The 21065-nt window shown below is 32.9% G+C and overlaps 1 protein-coding gene across 9 annotated transcripts; it reads left to right on the top strand.

Annotated features, from left to right (window-relative positions):
* The first annotated feature begins 408 nt into the window (after positions 1-408).
* On the top strand, positions 409-20059 carry LOC116346128 (vascular endothelial growth factor receptor 1-like). Of its 9 annotated transcripts, none has more exons than XM_031776044.1 (21): positions 409-920; positions 10253-10676; positions 11540-11658; positions 11733-11952; positions 12030-12157; positions 13357-13501; positions 14414-14571; positions 14649-14838; positions 14968-15288; positions 15356-15525; positions 15657-15677; positions 15769-16072; positions 16149-16598; positions 16669-17045; positions 17170-17272; positions 17348-17522; positions 18123-18328; positions 18412-18543; positions 18644-18792; positions 18874-19085; positions 19172-20059. In XM_031776044.1, the coding sequence occupies exons 2-21, from the start codon at positions 10577-10579 to the stop codon at positions 19866-19868; spliced, it is 4377 nt and encodes a 1458-aa protein (XP_031631904.1). In that variant the 5' UTR covers positions 409-920; positions 10253-10576; the 3' UTR covers positions 19869-20059. The 9 variants fall into 9 exon arrangements, with proteins under 9 accessions (XP_031631904.1, XP_031631903.1, XP_031631899.1 ...); XM_031776043.1 differs by having other exon boundaries at positions 14411-14571; XM_031776039.1 differs by having other exon boundaries at positions 13357-13936.
* Positions 20060-21065: the final 1006 nt, after the last annotated feature.

Genomic DNA, 21065 nt, shown 5'->3' with positions numbered 1-21065 from the left:
GTGTACTGTACACAGAGAGAGAGAGACAGAGAGAGAGAGAAAGAGAAAGAGAGAGCGTGTGGCATCCAAAATGACAAGAAAATTAAATAACACAGAAAAAAATGCTTATATGAATGGTAAATACGATTAAATATATATCAGAGTATATATCGTTGGAGTAGCTGTGCGCCGCACAGTTTGCGGTGTATGTATAGTCTTGCATTTGGAGTGGCATGTACACATAAACACACACATACAAACACATACACACTTGATAACGTGCTGTGTTGGCACAGACAAACTATGATCGCGTATACACAGAAATAGACTTATACATAAACGCAACAACGAATATCGAAAGAGTAAGAGAGAGCCGAGTCGAGGTTGGATATAACAATACACGATTATTAGTAACTTAGTTAAGTTTGCGGTGTTTCCATGTTAGGTTCGGTCTCTCGTTTAGTGCACGTCTTAAAAAAGAAAACGAAATTCAGTGTGTAGCGTACTAATTGTGTTTCATTCTCGCACACTGACCATTAGCACCCAGTAAGTAATATCGTGAACAACTAATTCGTTACAAAGTGTTTCACTGTTCCCAGTTCAGCTATTTCACTCAATTGATTGTAATGTATACGACGACAATTATTCTTTTCAACACAATCAAACTCATTGAATTGTGTATGGGCTGTTTTTTTGTGTTCTTATGTACTGTGTTGTGATGAGAAAACAATTCCCTTGGAATTTTTGTACACAAACCAACCAAAAACAACTTTATTGAAAGAAGAATTTTTTAATGTATATTGCCCGTGTGCTGTGAACATAGCAAGTGTTTGGAAACTACGACGACGAAAAAAAAAAAATCACGTGAATACCAAATACAATTTTACGGTGAACCAAACAAAAAAAAACGAGATTCAAAAATAAAAACATACACATAAAAAGTGAGTTTTGTAATTAAATAATTTATGATCTGAAATTTGCATCATAAGCAGAAACTACTTCATATCTAGTACGGAAAATTCTTTCGTTTGAAAGTACATGCAAAATGTACTCTAGAAAAAAAATCATCCAAATCGGATTATGTGATGATATGAGAGCCTGAAACCCAAAACAAATTATAAAAATTCTTTTCGGAAAAAGAGCATAAGAAATAATTGAGCACAAAACGAGAATATAGAGAACTGAGAGTTGAAACAGCACATAGAATACTGAGAGCAAAAGTAGCATATATCGATTTGCTGTTCTTACTCTCAATTCTGTATATTGTATTTTAACTCTCAGTTTTTATTCGCCTCATTTTAGCACTGAAAATGTATATTTTTTTATTTGGAACCGATAAATATTATATTTGCTTTCGTCAAAAACATGAGACGAATAAAAACTGAGAGTTAAAATATAATAAATCGCTTGTTTGTTTTGTCGCTAACTGAATTTATTTTCTGTTTTAATTCTCAGTTCTGTATATGCTCTTTTGAATCTCAGTTGAATCTCTCATATGTAATTGTTTATAGATTCATCTTACGTTGTTGTTTTGTTGCAAACCATTAAGCACGGTCAAAGCACATATTATTTTATGAATGATCACCATATACATAGGCTAAGCACACCTTGAACGAATGAGTCATCGCGATTCCAAACGTTTCACGATCGAATCATATTCATTGCGTGATATCGCTGTGATCACCGCGTCATCATGCGAAATTTGTTACATGTGTTTGTATTTAAAAAAAAAAGAAGAAGAATGGAGAATATGAAAGAGAGAAACGACATAATCACGGTGTGATAGATCCACGGCTCCGGTACGATGTAAATGTATTGCATACAAGTGATTATTGGAATCGATTGGAACTAAACACATGCACAGAAAGAAAAAATGTGGTATTTTTAATTCAATTTTGGTAGATTTAATATAAAATCAACCAACAACGAAATAAATTTACCATTTTTGACATCTCTGAGGCATATTTCTCAAAAGAGACTATCAGTTTAATAAGTTTTACCAATTGCTTCATTTCATTCACCAAATTCATGGGCTAGCGTCATCTGTGGTTTCGAAAAGTTGGTAAATGTAATGAAGCAGTTGGTAAAACTTATTCAACAAATTTGCCTCAGAAATGTCAAAAATGGTAAATTTAATTCGTTGTTTGTTAATTTTATATTAAATCTACCAAAATTGAATTAAAAATACCACATTTTTTCTTTCTGTGTGCCTTTTACCTGATTTCAACATAATCGTTACCGGTTTGGGTTTCTCCAAATATTGCTCTTTTTATTTGTTTCGTTTGTTTGTATTAACTCTCACATTTGAAAAAGAAGTTTATATTTTATTGTAGTAAATGCAACAGCTATTTCAAGTTTTCAGTATAAGCAGCATCAAGAACATACAAAAATTGTAAATGATGTTGAATTGTCTCGGTGACGCAGACATAACAGTGAAAATACTCGAATAAAAGCAGTATTACCACTTTGATTCGTTTAAAACTATTCGACATTTTATAGAAGAAATTCGACATTAAAATCGAGACGAAGAAACGTTTATATTACGAATTTTCGTTCGTGTATTGTCCGACTATTGCAATTTTCCCCGATTGGCATGATAAGAACCAACAATTGAAGTGATAAAAAACGATAGCAAATTGGTGTTAAGTTTTATTCTGACATGGCGGGCACACAAAGATAACAACAATGTTTATTTTTCTTCTTTTCTTATTGAATCGTTGATTCGTGTAAAAGTTGTTGCTTTGTGATAAGATTCCGTGAAGTGCCTTTTTTCTCTTGGTATTTCCATTGAAACTCAAGTCACACTGTGAATCGAACACTATTCAAGCTACCATAACTTTTTTCCGCATTATTGTATGTTTTGCCTTTCTACTTCACACATTCTCTCAATGCAAATATTTTATCATCAAACTCATGATAAAATAAACGGTTCACGATAAACGTCATTCGATGTGTGGTTACAAAGTATCTATTGAGAAAAAAAACCTGTAGAGTAGATAAATGAATGGAAATATTGTATATTAATATGTATTTTGAGAACCAAATAATTTACACATTTGTGTGAAAAACCATTGTTAAATCATTAAACATAAATATAACTGTTTCGAACGCGGACGTCAAATGTTCTTTTTTTCTTTGCATACTAATTGTTTATTAATTGATTTGACAATTGGTGCTATAATATTTCATATACACTCACTATAGGTGATTCATTTATGTTCATCGAATTGATGAATCAAATTAACATTGACAAAAAAATTGTTATTTTTCAATTTGTACAGTCATTTGACAATATTTCTCTCTATCTCTTAATTTTAAATGTAGCATATGGAGACACACACACACTTCAAATTCTAGAAAAATTAATGTACGACCTTTCAATTATAGACTCTCCATATATATTGAATAATATGTGCAGTCGTAACTAAATGTTTTAGTTGCTCTTGTTTTATGAGCATGTGTTGAAGAAGACGAAAAACATTTCTATGGTATAATTGAATTTCTTCATGAAAAAGGTCCATTTGGGATCAAGTAGACGATGAGGAAAAAAAAATAACACATCGAAATTAACGATCCCAAGATTTGTGCTCGTTGTTATTGTCTGCATGGACGATGGCGCAATGAAATTCATGCAAACGAGACATGCATCTTAAATGGATTGAACCGAAAGTTCAATGATGAAAAAAATCAGACACAGTAATGACACGCAGCAAGAGTATTAAATAATTATTTACTTTTGCATTCACTACCATTCCTATGCTTCTGTAGAGTTTTAAACGAACTCTTCTATTTTCAATTTGATTACAGAGTTTTTGTATAGTTTTTTCTCAACTTATGAAAAAGATAACCAGTGACTCTATAGAGTTGTTTTTTTTTTCGCTTGATTTCCCAAAGGCAAAAAGAAATTAGAAATGTAAGAAAAAAATATCAAAGTTTCATTTCAAAAAAAAAAAAGAGTTTGAACAACGAAAATGTCAATGTTTAGTGTAGAAAATTGAAAATTTATTTCGTTATATTCAAGTCATATGTATGTGCGACCAAAAAATGCACATCGGTGAAGCAAAAATACATTACATTAGGAAAAAGTCAGCACGTAAATAAAATATTTAATTGATTTGCCAATCCGATCACTATACGGTGATTTATTCATTTTATGACGGCATAATGTACGTGTTGTACTCCAGAGAGCTTGAAATAAAGCTATGGTGTGGCCGTAGCCGGTCAAACAATTAAATTCGTATTTAATATGAATATTATGTAATTGGAAATGTGAATGACGTCTGAAGCGTCTTCCAACATATACATACACTAATGTAGAATCAATAATAAAAATTCAGTAGTTCGATTTGTTTGCATTTGTTTCTTACGTGTGGATCATCGATTTTTCTTCTGGGAATTCATTAAGCTTGGCATACGTATATGTGTTGATTTCGCAGAGAGGCATAACAATAAATCTCCGATTTCATTATAGTGAGTGCAATGTGAATCACATGCATGGTCAGAAGGTTTAAGTGGACATTTAAGTGAAGAACACTAAGCCAGTTTATTAAATAAAATGACGAAATGAATTGTATATTATCAGCAGAATGAAAATTCCTGGCAACATCGATCGAAATTTTCTTTTATGAACAATATGCATTAAATGAATATTATATGCAAAATAACTGCTGAAATAAAATATGAAACCGTGAATGTTGAATTGAACATAGCCAGAATCATTAAAAAGATCCTGTTTATTTTATAATAATAAAGTGTGTGTGTAAGTGTATATATATATATGTATGCAATGGTGCCCATTGACATTAACATGTATATATACAATGTACATGGCACTCATTGCGACTAAATATGTAGATTAATTCATGCACGTACACAGTTATCAAATGTAGACATCTAATGGTAAGCAACTTGAACATTCAATATTACATCACGCAATCCGTCACGCAATCCGTTTTCATTTAAAAACAAATGCTTTTTTGTTCAGTTCATTTTCTTTTTGCAAAAACATATTCAAACCATGCTGTTACACCTTATCGTTTATGAATTAGGCTTTGTAGGTGATTCCGAAAAGAATGCAACTTTTAATATGTTATCGACATCCCACTCAATTTGTTTTTCAAAGCACTGCAGCCAAATCGATTCAGCGCGTATTGTGTATGCACGCAATTTCAAACTTTGACTTTTCATGATTATTACCGAACAAATTACAGTCATTACAGCTATTCGCAGCGTCTGTACAGCATTGCTACCCAGATGCTGAATCGAAGCGGTTGCCGCACGCATAGTCAGTATATATACAAACCATACAATGATTTTTAGATAGGATAGATGCGTAAGATCTCCGCAAGATCCAGATCCAAGCGTGCGTACGCTGCCGCATGATGCATACATATATAATACGCACGCAAATTCGTTATTCTTATTTCCCCTTCTTTGATTCGCATGCCATAGCATTACGGAGTAAGGAATGTATGTATCATGCGGCTACGTACGCACGCTTGGATCCGGATCTTGCGGAGATCTTACGGATCTATTCTATCCAAAAATCATTGTATGATACAAACGCATGTCGAACAGAGAACGAACGCGAACGTATATGCTCTGTGTGGTACAAACGAAGTGTGTTGCGCGTGCGGCAACCGCTACGATTCAGCATCTGGGCAGCAATGCTGTACAGGCGCTGCGAATAGCTAGCGCTATTCAGATAGAAAAAAAACCATCACTGATATATATGAGCGACTCAAGTTTTCCATTTTCAGTGTTCTTCTTTTTTGTTTCGCTTTGATATCCGATTCTCATTTTGTTAACGTCAGACTCCAAAAAGTCAATCAAGTCAAGTCTTTTGCATTCTTTCTCGGTTGTAAATAATAAAAAACAAGCATTTCGCAAAAAAATCACAGCGCAAACCAAAATCCAAACAACAATATTTCTTTGCTTCAAAGAGCATTGAGCACAGTAATTCGATCATTTTCATTTGATGAATGCTATTTATCTTCCGGAAATAAAGCAAACGTCAGTTGTTAAAAGTAAAGAAAAGAGAATGACAAATATGAACAAATGAAATCGACCTCAAGATTTTGATGTTCGAGTATTGCACTAAGGTTTTTCATTTACTAATTGGAATCGTCAACAATGTTTTGATGATGTTGTCTAACAATTCCACAAGAAAATTTTGTTGGATTCAGACGGACAATTGTAAAAAATTATCATAACTAGTTTTACGACAAAGTATGATGACGTGGACGTTGTAGTAAACAAAAATGAGCTCATCTTCTTCGTAAAGACAGTATTCTATACAAATAGCCCGTGGCAGGTGTATCACACTAATAACGAGCTCATTACGAAATTACGTTGCAAATGGCAAACGCTTGTATTTAAATTGACTACTAAAATTAATGAATATTCGAAGTTGTTTACAGACAAATATTCATCAGGCCGTTTAATATTTCACTGAATAAATCTGCTGAAGGATCGATCGATTTTTAGCAGCTCTTAAATTGTCATTTTTTTTAATTGCAAATTTTTCATTTAAATGAGAACAAAGCCATAGACCAAGGATTAGAAATAACCTTTTCTACGTATATTTATGCATATACCCATGGATACTGTAATGCCACATATGGTTAACTGTAAACTGTAATCAATATCAATTTTTTTCAAAAATAGTGTTACACTAATCATAGATCCAGAACTCTAACTAAGAACAATATTTTTAGACTTGATTAGAAAAACATCTCGATGTGTAGGTTTTTTTCTTCTCAATTCGCGCATGTACATCAAAAACCGCATGAAACTCAACGTTCAAATAAACAAATATCAAACAACAGTTTCATAATCAATAAAACTCAGAATTGTTCGTGCGTTTTCTACAAATAAATTTGTTCCTGTTTTTCGTCAACATTTCAAACAAATATTTGTGTTGAAATTTCGTTTGACTCATCTAGATTTCAAGAACAACAAGAACATTTTATATGAAGATTCTATCAATTGATTCACTTATTTTGCATTTTTTAATGCCAATAAGCTAATAGCATTGTTTGAATCGGCACCAATTTTAAGAATGAAGTTATGAATCTCAGTTTTTCACTACTTCTTCTTTTCTGCTCTCGTCATTCTCGTGGGCTATGAATTTCATATTATTAATGCGTCACTGGAAAAAGGATCGTTTTCGTAGTTACTTTTTTCATTGTTAAATGTCAAAGTTCATTCGAAGTGGGCCAAATAATTTGGCGGAGCATTAATAACAAAAAAAAATTATACTGATTCTACAGAGTTGTCCGTCTGTTTAATAATGTTTTAATTTTAATCAAGTTTCAAGGGAATTATTTTCGTGAACTTCATGAGAAGGGACAATAACTGTTTCTGACAATTCTCGTGAATTATTAGTATATCAAAACATACAGCAGTGTGACACAAACAAATGCCACCTTTTCATGACGTTTCAACTATTCTAATTTTTTAATAAGCAATGTGTTAGATTTCCCATTAATTTTGTTTTGAATATCCCCCACAATACGTATGTCATTTTGTTTTCCAAGCATATTTTTTTCATGATGCCCAAGTTTGTTGTACTATCATGTTTCTATGAGCTTTCGTTTTCATGCATCCATTTCATAATTATTCATTGGGAAAAAATTGTGACCGAAAAAAATCGCGTTGTCAGTTGTATTTTTTTTTCCGTTGCGGAGTAAATGGATGGCTGCACCTTTCTTTCGTTTTTTCAATTATATAATATATAATTATAATATGTATGCAGATAATATAAACCAAATTTAATCAATATCTTGTTTTGCTCTAGTAGCGCAATGAGTATGGTTTATTTCTTTTAATTTGAATATTTTGATCAAATTTTTAATCCATTTTGAATTTTTTTAATAAAACTACTTGACCATTATCTGATATTATATAGATGGCGTCACGTCAACGATTCCTACTTGAATCTCTACTGTGTTTAACATTTGCGTTTTATACAGCAAACTTTATTATTTTAAAACGTAAAAACGGCTAGATGAACATTTTTATCTACAGAAAATTGATAATGTGTCGGCTTAAAAAACCGTTATGTTCTATCCCTTTATTTATTTTTGAATTAAAAATGAAGAATTTATTATTTATGCTGCGGTTATCTACCGGACATACGTATATCTATTTTGAAATTGTGAAAAGCATAATATGCTTGCTTTAATCGGAAATGTTGAAGAAAAACAGACGGAACCTTAAGATAATTATTGACAAATAGGATTTAAACACAGAAAATAATGCATCACTGCTTTAAAACTGTCATGGAATTTTATCGTAGAAAAAAATTTCGGCCCGTTTCCATGAGTTTCTAGAACATTCTATTGCATTTTTCTCGACATTTCTAAAATATGGAGAAAAAACCCAAAAAAAAAAATACCGAGGAAATATGCCTCGGGTCAATTTGACCCGAGGGACGGGTCTAAGGTTAAATAAATTTTGAATTTCACACTTGGGGTTACCCACGAACACGATACTAGAAAAACTAGAACAAATTACAAAGATGTCAAATGTACATGTCATATGGCGTTTTACTAGAAATATTAGAAAAAATTAGCACATATTAGAATCCGTGGTTTCCCCCTCGATTTCACACAATTTGTACCTATATATAGATACACTCTGTATACACTATACAGAGTGCATTTTAATGATTTGTTCAATTTGACACAGTTCATTTGAAAGTTCCTTCATGTAAACAAAATATGATTAAAATCACACCAATTGCATTTTGAAAAGGCAATTAAATCCAGAGTCTGGATTCCAGACGAGAAGAAGGCTTAAACGTTTGCACATATATGCCTTTGTTAAATAAATTCTGTATTTGGCATCTCTCCTTCGCACCGAATTGTTTACAAAAAATCATAGTTTCCATTCATAAATTGGCCTCTAAAGCGAATCCACACAGTATACTGTGCTAGAGCATATAATTTTTTTTATTGATATTTTTGTATAAGAATAAAAATAACACACAAACCGGCCAACCATTGCGATAACAACCAAACATTACGACGATAAAACGACGGAATAGACGCAATTTATGCAGAATGGAAGAGAATAAACAATACAATGAAAACAACGAAAACTAGCATATGTTCTATTTCAATTCAGAAGAAAACCACATCAACCGACGTCGGTATCATATTGTGGTTTGAGATTTCTGAACGAATTTTTTGAATTATGTATATGCATTCAAAATCGGCATAATCATTTAAGAGAACGAAGTAAAATACAAATAAGTGTCGATAATGTGCATTCGATGTACTATTATATTATTCAAGGATCACACTGTCTTTTATTCATTTTAACCATTTTCCACAAACAGGCCAAATGAAAAAAAGTCAAATGAATGTAAACACAAACAAATGCGCCTCTAGTAGGAATTCTAGAATTATTTTTAGTTTTTTACTTCAACGAGAAAAAAGATATAATGTCGTTGATTTATTCGAGTTTACGTCATTACATATACATTCATTGAAGATTGTATGCAATCGAATTTCGCGCGCGCAAACACAATATGAAAAATATGCTGAAAGACCATTTCATGCATATTTAAAAATGAACGAAATGGTTCAAAAATAGAAACACAATTGGCGGAAAATCGGCATGATTTATCAAATTTCCGAAACAAAACATTACCGTTTTAACGTTAAGAGCTACCCTATCATCAGGGAATTTATTCAAACGAAATGGACGATAAAAGAACGAAAAAATAAAAATAAAACGAAAAAATGATGTCCGTGTCCGTGTACACAAAAAATCACAGCCGCTAAAATTAAACAAAATATGTGTCGTTGTTTTTAAAAGTGAGCGTGTATATGTTGTTGCTTATAAAACCATATATTCAGCTGCCGCCGTGAGATAGAAAGGGAAAGCAAGTGTTTGCATACCGCCGTCAAAGTGAATTTTGTAAAAATTGAATTGATATCTCTCTCGCTATTTGGAATCAATTGACGCACGAGCTGTATTTTGTAAGAAATACAAGTATATACATGTGTTGCTCGTGGTCGTGCTCTTCGTTTCTCTTTTTTCTCCAAAATTCATTTGCAACGAATGAACGAAACACACAAACAATTATAATCTTTTCTTTTTATGTTTTTCTTATGTATCGATTATCGCATTCATAAATGAATAGCAAGTAAAATACAAATTAGAATATTTATATATGCAACCACATTGAGATAAGCAAATGAATATTGTTGTTGTTCAGTTTACTGTATGTATGTGTTTATGTTTTTTTTTCAACTTTCATTAGGGCGCGACATCAGCAGAGAGGAAAGTCGTTTTCAAAACACCGACCACAAACGTTTTATCGACTGTCAAAACAGAGGTATCAATTAGTGACATTTGGAGCACGCACCATAAGTGCGTTGTATAGTAATTGTTGTATGCATAAAATCGGTGTTGTGTTGTATCTCAATGAACAAATATGTGACAAAGACCATTGTGAAGTGACATTTTTATGTGATTGGTGACCAATTATGATGCTTTGAGTACATGAACAAAAATATTAATAGCCAAACACTCACATCATACAACTCTACAACTCAGAAGTTCTACAATTATCCGGGAATCAACTATGGCGAGAATACGGAGTTATTACAACAAAAGTCGCAGTCTTTTGTTAACTTTTTACATCACAGCGCTCCTTTTAATTTGCTCCATGCAATGTATTAGTAGTAAGTACCAAAAAATTGACCAAAATTGGTAAAAATTCAAAAAGCGGTTTTTTTTGAGTATTCGGCATAATTGGGGAAATTTCTACAAAAAAAAAATCAATATTACCCGTTTATTTTAATGTCAGTCACACTTATATCGATATCAACACGTTTCTTCGCAATTAATTTATTCATTCTCCGAATCAATTACAAAGTACGTGAGAATGGAAGATTCGACGAACGGTATTTCCCAGCAATAAACATGGACCTTTGGAACATAACAAATCAAATGTCGAAATTCACAAACAAAATCAATTGGGAATTCAGAGAGATAAAATGTAAATACTCGCATCTTTACGACATTTTTTTCTTAATTTTCGGCCGACTTTCAATAATAAAAATCCAATGATACAAAAACAAACTTCCCACATAGAGAAAACAAAAAATTTTCACGATAACTCAACCACAATCCGTGAGTAATATATGCGCTATAGAAATTTAGGTTAAAAAAAAGACTGTGTGATATACAATAAAGTGGATACTCGTGTTGTTGAAAGCAATATGTTAGTTGAAAGGCTTGCTTAATGATATTGACTCCAACATGCAACAATAATTTAGTATTATATTTTGCGCGTATATTTAATTATAAAATATATATATTCGTGTTGACTACAACAACGAGAAAAGCATGAAATGTAGTCGAGAATTTCAGCCAAACATAAAGTTCGATGTGTACGTATTACATCAAAACATACTTGTGCCGGATTTCCGCGATGTTTGAGCAAACTATATATGGAAACTAAAACTTCTGCATACGATATTATTTCATACGAAAATTCATTAATGAATCGTTATCTTTAATTTTTTTTTACTTTATTAAACAGCGTTTTTAGTTGAAAATGCACCACTGATTACACCAGCCGAAGCAGATATTACAAAATTACCCAGTGAGAATGTGAAATTCACATGCCAATCAACAGAACCAATTCGTTGGCAGACTCATGTAAGTTGGCAAATTAAATCCATTCGAAGTAGAAACAATCCCAGCTAATCAATTTCCATGTGTCAAATTATCAGGAGGAATTCTATTTGAATAGACATACCATTACTGATATGCATCATGAAGGCGCTGAATATGCATATGAAAGTGTTCTCGAATTGATCCAAATTGATTATACCTATGTTGGATATTATTATTGTGTAAAAAATTCATCCGTATCCGATACCAATGACCGAGAAAGTCTGGAGACATTAATTGAAAGTGGTCATGCATCAAGAATTTACTTATTTGTCGAGGGTGAGACTGATGTCTTTTAGTTTTATCCAAAAATATATTGACATTGTACTTAAACTTTTCTTCGCTTTTAATTGAAGATCCATTACATCCACTGGCTGAAGTATCGATACCAGTAGTGCAAGGAAATCAACATCAAGACATTATAATTCCATGCAAACCGACATCGAAGAAATGGGACATTAAGCTGATCAAAGAAGCAGACGAGGTAAATGATATGATATAGTATAATTGTTGATATGTGTAAAACCACGTTTTTACCTCAGTAACTCTTGACTCCTTAAATCATAACGTACACCCGTTTATTTGTCGCCAATAGGTCTGATGGTATGTGTGTGTTTCGATCCAAGTTAAATACAATCAAATTAATTCAAACATTTTAGTTAGTTTGCGTGTAATGAATTTTAATTGCAATATATCGACAAATTTTATTCGTTTAAAACACGAAAAACTATTAACTTAATTCCAAACTTAATACACATGCTTCGGTCAAATATTATAAATGATTTTATAAACAAAAAAAACAATTGATTTCTATACAGCAATCTATACCGAACGATATTTCATTCGATCCGAGAATCGGATATAAGATGATGCGATTGACCTGTGATAATCCGGGACCCTATGCATGTCAGTCAATGAATGAGGAAATCATATTTCACCTAAATGTATTTCGTATGTGAAGTTGTTTCTTTTTCTATTCCCAAGTATTATTATTTTACAACAATTATTATTCAATTTCATTGAATATAGTTCCATTACAAAATCATTTGCTCCATATAACAATAGTTTGCGAAAAGAAAAGCATTGCATGTCAGTTTTATTATTACGCATAATATACAACAAGAGAAATTAGGTTAATTTATAAATAATACGTTTGAAATGTCACATAATTGACGTTCTTCAGAATTTTCAGAGTGTAAATTTGCTTATGTTAGGGTTCATATATGAATTTAAGCATAAATAATCCGCATACAGTGTACAGAAAATTATTTTAATTTATAATTATGATTTTTCACATTTTATTATTTTCAAGAATTGTTGTATATTGAACATTTTCTAGATTTCTGATACTATTGAGTTTATGAGGATTTTCAATTCTAATTTTAATAGTCGAGTGGTTGTAATGTGCACAATAGAACGCCAAACTGAATCCAAGCAAGACATTACCAACTCCAACATTGTAAAGCAAAACTGATTCCATTGCTATGGAAAAATAAAGATGAGTAAGACTGACAAGAAAATGAGATTTATCCTCAGATTAAGAAGTCTTCAATTCGAGTCTGCAATATTCGTCCAATGGCTGTTTTCTCCTTCTATTGATGATTTATTTTTGTTTCAGACACTTTGTTTAAACAAAAATTACATATTCTCCCAAATTTAATTCCAAATTATTTATTTATCTAGGCGCATCAATTCAAATCCACATTTACAGCAACTGATGGCTATCGAATTCGTTTAAATGAATTAACTGATGGTGGAGACTACAGATGCCACGCAATATTCGATATGACTAACGAAACTGATATTCATTTCAGTGTCCATGTTGATTGTGAGTTGATCAATTGCCAGCATAATGCAACAACAATTGTGAATGAAATGCCTGCTACTTCTATCGTTGATTCACCGATTGACTTAAATAACATAACAACAACAATAAGCACGTCACATTTAACAACAAAACCAACTATCACTAGTAGTATTTCAATGGTGAAAGAAATAAGTCGCTCTGGTGTTGGGCAATCATCATTTACAAAAAGATATATTCCATCCAATAGTTCTTCTATTGACCCTATTCTACCTTTGTCACCCACTTCTATTTTGCAATCTAATCACCACATGAATTTAAATGATGTAAAAATAACAACTGCAACTTCTGATTCAATAACCACAATACGTTCACCACATGTGAACGATGGAATCAACCGAAGTCATAGTAAACGTAGTGTAAAACCAACACCATCAATGGACAAAACAAAACGCAGGGGTTAATATTTCCATTCATATTCTTCTACATATTCATATTGTTCTGTTCTTTATGATGTATCGCTTTTTCGTTATTTTTTTTTTTACTAATTTCGCTGCTTATCGAATTTTGTGGGAATTCTTTTTTATATTTGGGCTCGATTATGGTTCTGGTATATATTTGTACTAATTTTTTTTGCATATTTGTTTTTAATTTACTTTAATGTACTAAAACACATTTACATTGCGTTCACAATTTTCAATTCTATCACTTTCACTTGATTTCATCTTCTACTTTTGCATGTACTTTTGCTTTAATTTTTTAGCACGTATTTTATTTTTGTTAGATTTTTTAGTTTATTTTTTTAATGCAGGCATTTTTTATATTTTTTTCTTGGTTTTTTCTGTGTGTCTTTTGATGTTGATGAACTATTAAAATGACATATAAACATTAACTTTCTCCAAACAAAATCACATCAAAATCTGCCACATCAAGTAGCTGGAACTGAATACGTAAATAAGCCGGTAATTGTGTCAAAAACGCAAAAATATGGCATCGAAGGCGACATACTGGAGTTCAACTGTTCAGTCGAGGCTAGCCTTGGAACTGAGATTTACATGACTTGGATCACACCAATGGATAACATTGCGAAGCTGGTTTGTTTATTGATCATAATCGCAGTGACTAATAAATTCGAATTTTTTTACATTCTAACGTGCACATAATTTCACAGGAGGGTCGAGTCGAAATCACTGATCCCATTCGGCAAGAACACCAAAGTCATCCCGAACTCTTTCAAGCGGTCGGAAAATTAATCGTTAAGAACTTGGATAAAACTAAAGATGCTGGCCTATATAAGTGCTTGGTAGAGGATCGTTCGTCCAATCGCAATTCGGCAGTAATGAATATCATTAAAATACTGGGTAAATAACCAATATTTACACTCAAAATGAACAATTCGTGTTGGACTGTCCATCATTTTGACGATGGCTCAACCATTACTTTGATTCATTTCACATTAATTCAATGCAATACTATTTCATTTCATTTAGGTGCGAATGAGTCGTTTATTAATATCTCAGAACCATCTGGTCGATACAAATTTGAGGTCAGTGCAAATCAATCTGAGCTGAAATGGTATGTAAAATATTATGGACATCCAGTGCCAGAAATCGTTTGGCGTGATATTCGTGGAAATGAAATTTCATGGTCACAATCGGAAGACCGAAATCGTAAATTCGAGGCGACAAAAGACGAAAAAGCGACTACATTGAAAATTCGAAAGCCCAGACTTGGCGATTCAGGTTTTTACGTATTGCATGCAGACAATGGAAGAATGATTAAAGAGCAAAAGTTTCAATTGCTTGTCAAAGGTATTAAGACATTATTCATGGAATTTTTTCAGATCAAATTCACTAAAATCTAATGAATGCCGTATAGAAAAACCACAACTCAGCATGAATGATGTGTCAATCAAGCCCGGCGTCAATGCGGTTATAAATTGTAAAATTTTCGGTTATCCCGCATCATCAGTAACTTGGTCATTTATTCCTTGCGAGAGTGTTGAATATGATCTCACTCCATGTGATGAAAGTAAAAGGGAAACATATGTGAGTGAATGGAAATTTGTAATTTTAAAAGATTTAGTTTCTATGGTTTTTTTTTTTGGATTTGGCCACTTAACACATATATTTGGGCTTTTTTTTGCATGTTTTCTAACACCCCAATTATTTGCACATAGAATCATTTTGAGCAAAATGAAGTAAGTTTCAAATTGCACCGTCATTGATACTAACTCATATTACTGGTTTCAATTACTCGATTCAATGGATTTTCCATTCACTTCGTTCTAGAACCAAACATCGATGAGCGTTACAACGCTGGCTATACCACCATTCAATCAAACATCGACTTTCAATTTTGTGCCAAACAACACGGGCATTGTTATTTGCGATGCGAAAAATAGCCAAGGCAAAACAGAGACCAGAGCCAAAGTCATTTTGAACGATTTGGATGAGGAGCTAAGCATATGGACTAAGAATGAACTTCCAATTGCTGATGGTGACAATGTTTCGGTGACCTGTGGAGTTTCCGCACACAAATATTCAACCGATTTGGAATGGTACAAAGATGACACCCTGGTCGTTAGCTCAGATGGTATGTGGAGTGAAATGAGTATTTTTTTTATAGAGAATTATTTTTGGAGTATTCGTTTAATTTTTTGCGATTCCAGATGTAAAAGTAATTACACAGAACACACTCTATTCACATCAGCGAGAGATCCAATGGAAGAATGTCACCAGAGCAGCGTCAGGAAAATACGTGTGCAAAGCTAGTGTCATCAAAGATGACTCAAAAGAGACAAGAGCATGGAATTTAGATGTGGTGGAACCACAAGAACCAGAAATCAAATCAAACTTAAACGGAGCAGTAAAGAAAAGTCCAGTCGGTGAACCAATCAAGTTATGGTGTGAAGTCACTGGTATTCCACAGCCAACATTGACATGGTATAAAAATGGAAATGTAATTGTACCCGAAGTCAATGACACACATATTACATTGGATGAAAATGGAACCGTACTCAACTTTCATTATACCAAAGCCGACGATGAAGGCAAATACAAATGTGAGGCCATGAATAGACTATCGACGACCCACCATAAAGTCACCATTAAAATGACAAGTAAGACGAATCAATTGTTTTATTCGATTTAAAGCATTTCGTTAAATCTTGAATTTTCGGCACGTTTCAGATTTGCCAACGGTCAGTTTTGCCTTTATTGTTAGTGTCATCGGTGTGATTTTAGTGCTGGTAATTTGTACAATTTACCTATGCATTAGAATTCGACGTGAACGGCGTCTCTTCCGTGAACTGAAAGCAGCTGGTTTGGCCAATTTCGAAGAAGGCAATCCGGATAGTATCAATCCAGATTTGGCCTTGGACGAACAGGCCGATCTTTTGCCTTATGACAAAAAGTACGAATTCCCGCGTGACAAACTCAAACTCGGCAAACAATTGGGAGCCGGTGCTTTTGGAGTAGTTATCAAAGGTGTTGCACAGGGTATTCTACCTTATGAAGACGAAACAACCGTTGCCGTTAAAATGGTCAAGCAAATGGCGGACAATGAGGTTGGTTTTTATGAAAGAAATTTGCATTATTTTGTATGCAGTGAATTCCATATATTTTTTATTCATGTATTTCGAATTATTTTCATAATTTTCATTCGTTTTCTTCTCGATTTCATTGAAACAGGTTATGCGAGCATTAATTTCAGAGCTGAAGATCATGGTACATTTGGGTCAACATCTAAATGTTGTGAATTTGCTTGGAGCGGTTACAAAAAATATTGCACAACGTAAGAACACAGTCTTTACAAAGTTAATTTGGCTTTCTCTAACCAATATCCAATATAATATAATATTATCCGTAGGTGAGGTCATGGTTATCGTTGAATATTGTCGCTTTGGTAATTTGCAAAACTTTTTGGTAAAACATCGACGATATTTTATCGATCAAATCGTTCGAGATAAGGATATAATCGATCCAACGATTCAAACAAACGATCCTCGATGGTCGAATGACAGCGGTTACTCATATTTCAATAGGTATTATCAATTAAGTCAAACATTCACTCTAAAACCAAAAGACAAATCGTATACAATTTTGTCACTAACGTTAGATCGTGCAGATTAACTTCTCAATTAACCATTTACTTTACTTTTTTGTAATGTTTAATATTCTAGCTTTAAAATCGCTTGCAATTGCTAGGTAGCTTTGGTGATGGATACATTTTCAAATTCATTTCAATAACGAAAAAATCGTTCTGCTCCTTTGCTTTTGCAATCGAATTTCGCTTGTCATTTATGTGTTGATACAAAATTTGCTTGTTTGCTTGCATATCGCAATTTGATTCGTTTCAATTTAAAAGAAAACACACTCATTTTACATTCTTTTTTTATAGTTTCGGGTAATTTGGTGGTGGCTTGTGTGCATAATTAACCATTTTGTATTTCTTTCTTTTCTTCTTTTTTTTCCAACTTCGTTTGGTTTTTGGGTACTACTTTTCACTACTTATGTATGTAATCTGTATTTGTGTAAAACTACTTATAATAACTACCTGCAACTTGTCCCAACCCGTTGGTGAAATGCTTGTTTAAAAAACACCAAATCACTCTAACTATGCTACAAATGAACAAAATATCCAGTAATCTTGGACTAAAATATATTCAATTATACTTCCCGAAAAAACAACAAAATCACTACGAAAACAACAATAGACCCGATGCCGATCGACAGAGTGTTGTTAATTCAGCATACATTCGACATTCGAATGTTGGTGATTTCTTCCCAGGCGGAATGGATAGTTCAAATACAGAAGCAACACTATTGTCACGCAGTACGATTCCGGGCGGTGAGTAGATATTATTTTTAAATTGAAAATTACGCTGGTGACAATATAAAATACTCATACCATGAATAATTGACTATGTACAGGTGAAGAGAATATGGCATTATCTGACTCGACACAGCCTGCATGGCGTTCAAATTATCAAAGTGATTACAAAGGACCCAGCCGTTCTGTCACCACAACCGATTTGCTTTGCTGGGCATTCCAAGTTGCACGTGGTATGCAATATTGCCTTTCTATTAATAATTAATTCTTATTGATTATTTGTCGATTATTTTAAATTAATTGTATTCTTTTCTTTTGTGATTCTCCCCTTAGGTATGCAATATTTGGCATCGCGTAAAGTACTTCACGGCGATTTAGCTGCTCGAAATATCTTACTTTGTGAAGATAATGTGATTAAGATTTGTGATTTTGGTTTGGCACGATCAATGTATAAAACCGACAATTATCGTAAGAAAGGAGAGGTAATCAATTACTGTTCATTCAGACTATTTAATAACATTCTTATTCGCAAATTTTCAAATTTTTTTTTTCGTATAATTTAGGCTCCTCTACCATTCAAATGGTTGGCACTTGAATCGATTAGCGATCAAGTGTTCAGTACATATTCTGATGTGTGGTCGTTTGGCATTGTGCTGTGGGAGTTATTTTCATTGGGAAAAGTACCATATCCAGGAATGGACGCCGATCAAGCATTGTACTTTAAATTGAAAGATGGATACCGTATGGAGAAACCGGATTTTGCAACTCAAGACATGTAAAAATATACTCATATTATTCTTTTTATTATATCCATTCGCAAAACAATTAAAAATGTGTTATAAATGGCTTTTTTTCTGACAGATATGACATCATGTTATCGTGTTGGTGTGCAAATCCCGAATCGCGTCCACTATTCGATGATTTAGAGAAGAGTGTTTCGAAACTTTTGGAGAGTGGCGTTGCCGAGCATTATATCGATTTAAATGAGCCATATCTAAAATCGAATGTTAGCAATTTCACAACAGGACAGACTGATTATATGGCATTGATGGGTTCACCCGATTGTCAAGCGCCACGTACACCTAATAATTATGTAAATAGTCACATAATTGCAATGCAACCACCGCCGGATGGTACAACAACAAAACCAAATTATTTGGCAATGAGTCCACCGATAAATATAAATAGTCCACTACCAGACGGTATTGATATACACGATTCACATTTTCCATTTGCCACAAGTAATTCACCAACAATAGTCAATAATTTGAACGCCACTGAAAGTTCACCCAAACTTCGCACCAAAATGTCAAATATACCTGAAGAAATACCGATGCTCAAACGTTCAAATCAATCATTTCACAGTGATTCGGACTCCGAACAGAATACATCTGATGTACAAAATAGCAGTAATATACAGAGCAAAAATGCAAATTTATTGAACACATTAGATGATAATTATGTAAATATGCCATCAGCGATAGTCACGCAGAAAAAAGATGCAGTGAGCAATCCAGGCTATGTTGCTGTTTCAAATATCAACGAAACAAGGACTTGAACAAGATTTTTTTGTATTTTCACTATAAGTTTTCATTTAATTTTTTTAATCTCATTGCTATTGTTGTTTGTTAAATGTACGCTTTAACTATGAGCCATTCATTCATCATTACTTGTAAAAGAAAATAATAAGAAGAAAAAATAAAATGTCTTACATCTGTAAGATGAACTTTTCCGCACTGTGATCCACAACATGCATTTATTTCAAATATTTCATAGAAAACATGTTTTGGGGTGACTTTAATTTTTTGGCCTAATACAATACCTTTCCTACACTAGGTGTGCGGAAAAGTAAAATGCGTAACCCAGGCACGAGAAAATTTGACGAATAATTCTGTTAATAACAGTTTTCATCTAAAAATCATCAAAAATTTGTATTTTTATATGGAAGTCATGCCTATATGATGTCGTAATGACGTGAAACTTTGCACAGTTTATTTTTTCACAAAGTTTGAAGAAATGTCAACACAAATTTTGTATTTTTAAACAAAAAAGCGAGAATAAATAAGTTCAAATTATGGAATTCATCATCTCGCAGATGATTCAAGTTGACTATCTCTGGGCCCATGTGTTCTACATGATATTTTAATAGTAAATTGAGCTTGATCGACACTGGAGACGCCAATAAAAATTGAAATGCTTTTTTATCAAAAAATCACTCAAAACAAGAGTTATCGTTTATGTTATCATAAATAGTAAAAAAAAGTACTCAGTTTAGAGTGTTCATTTACCATGCCATGACTTGTAAACAAAACACCGTCAGTCAATGACCGTGTCTATTGGAGAGATATTCAACTCAAAATCACAGACACATCAAACTGCTATTTGTTTGAATCAGTTTTATTTCACTTACGCGACTGCACGTTAAATTTCAATCAGCTCTTTTTAGCACAATAATATTCTGCAGCCGACTTTAAGTTAAAGACAATCGCTTTTTCGTCAATTTTCAAAATCTAGTGATTTTCTAGACAAAAAAGCCGACTCTGAAAAGTATCATCTTAGAAGTCCATCTTGGATTGAATTTGAATAAATTTTTCCGGTTCTGTGAATTTCTCCCAAAAAAATGTCCCAATCTTTACTTTAGATAAAAAGGAACTTACATCCGTAAGTCTAACTTTTCCGCACTGTTTCCAAATTTCTTCCTTTAGGTAGTGCAGTACTAATTCAATAACTACCGAATTATATTGTCTAAGAGCAG

The sequence above is a fragment of the Contarinia nasturtii genome, unplaced genomic scaffold (assembly GCF_009176525.2).
Source record: "Contarinia nasturtii isolate CC-2019 unplaced genomic scaffold, AAFC_CNas_1.1 Cnas_scaffold_1435, whole genome shotgun sequence".
Classification (NCBI taxonomy): Eukaryota; Metazoa; Arthropoda; class Insecta; order Diptera; family Cecidomyiidae; genus Contarinia; species Contarinia nasturtii.
Note: the sequence above shows the minus strand (reverse complement) of the source record. Positions and strands in the feature narration are given on the sequence as shown.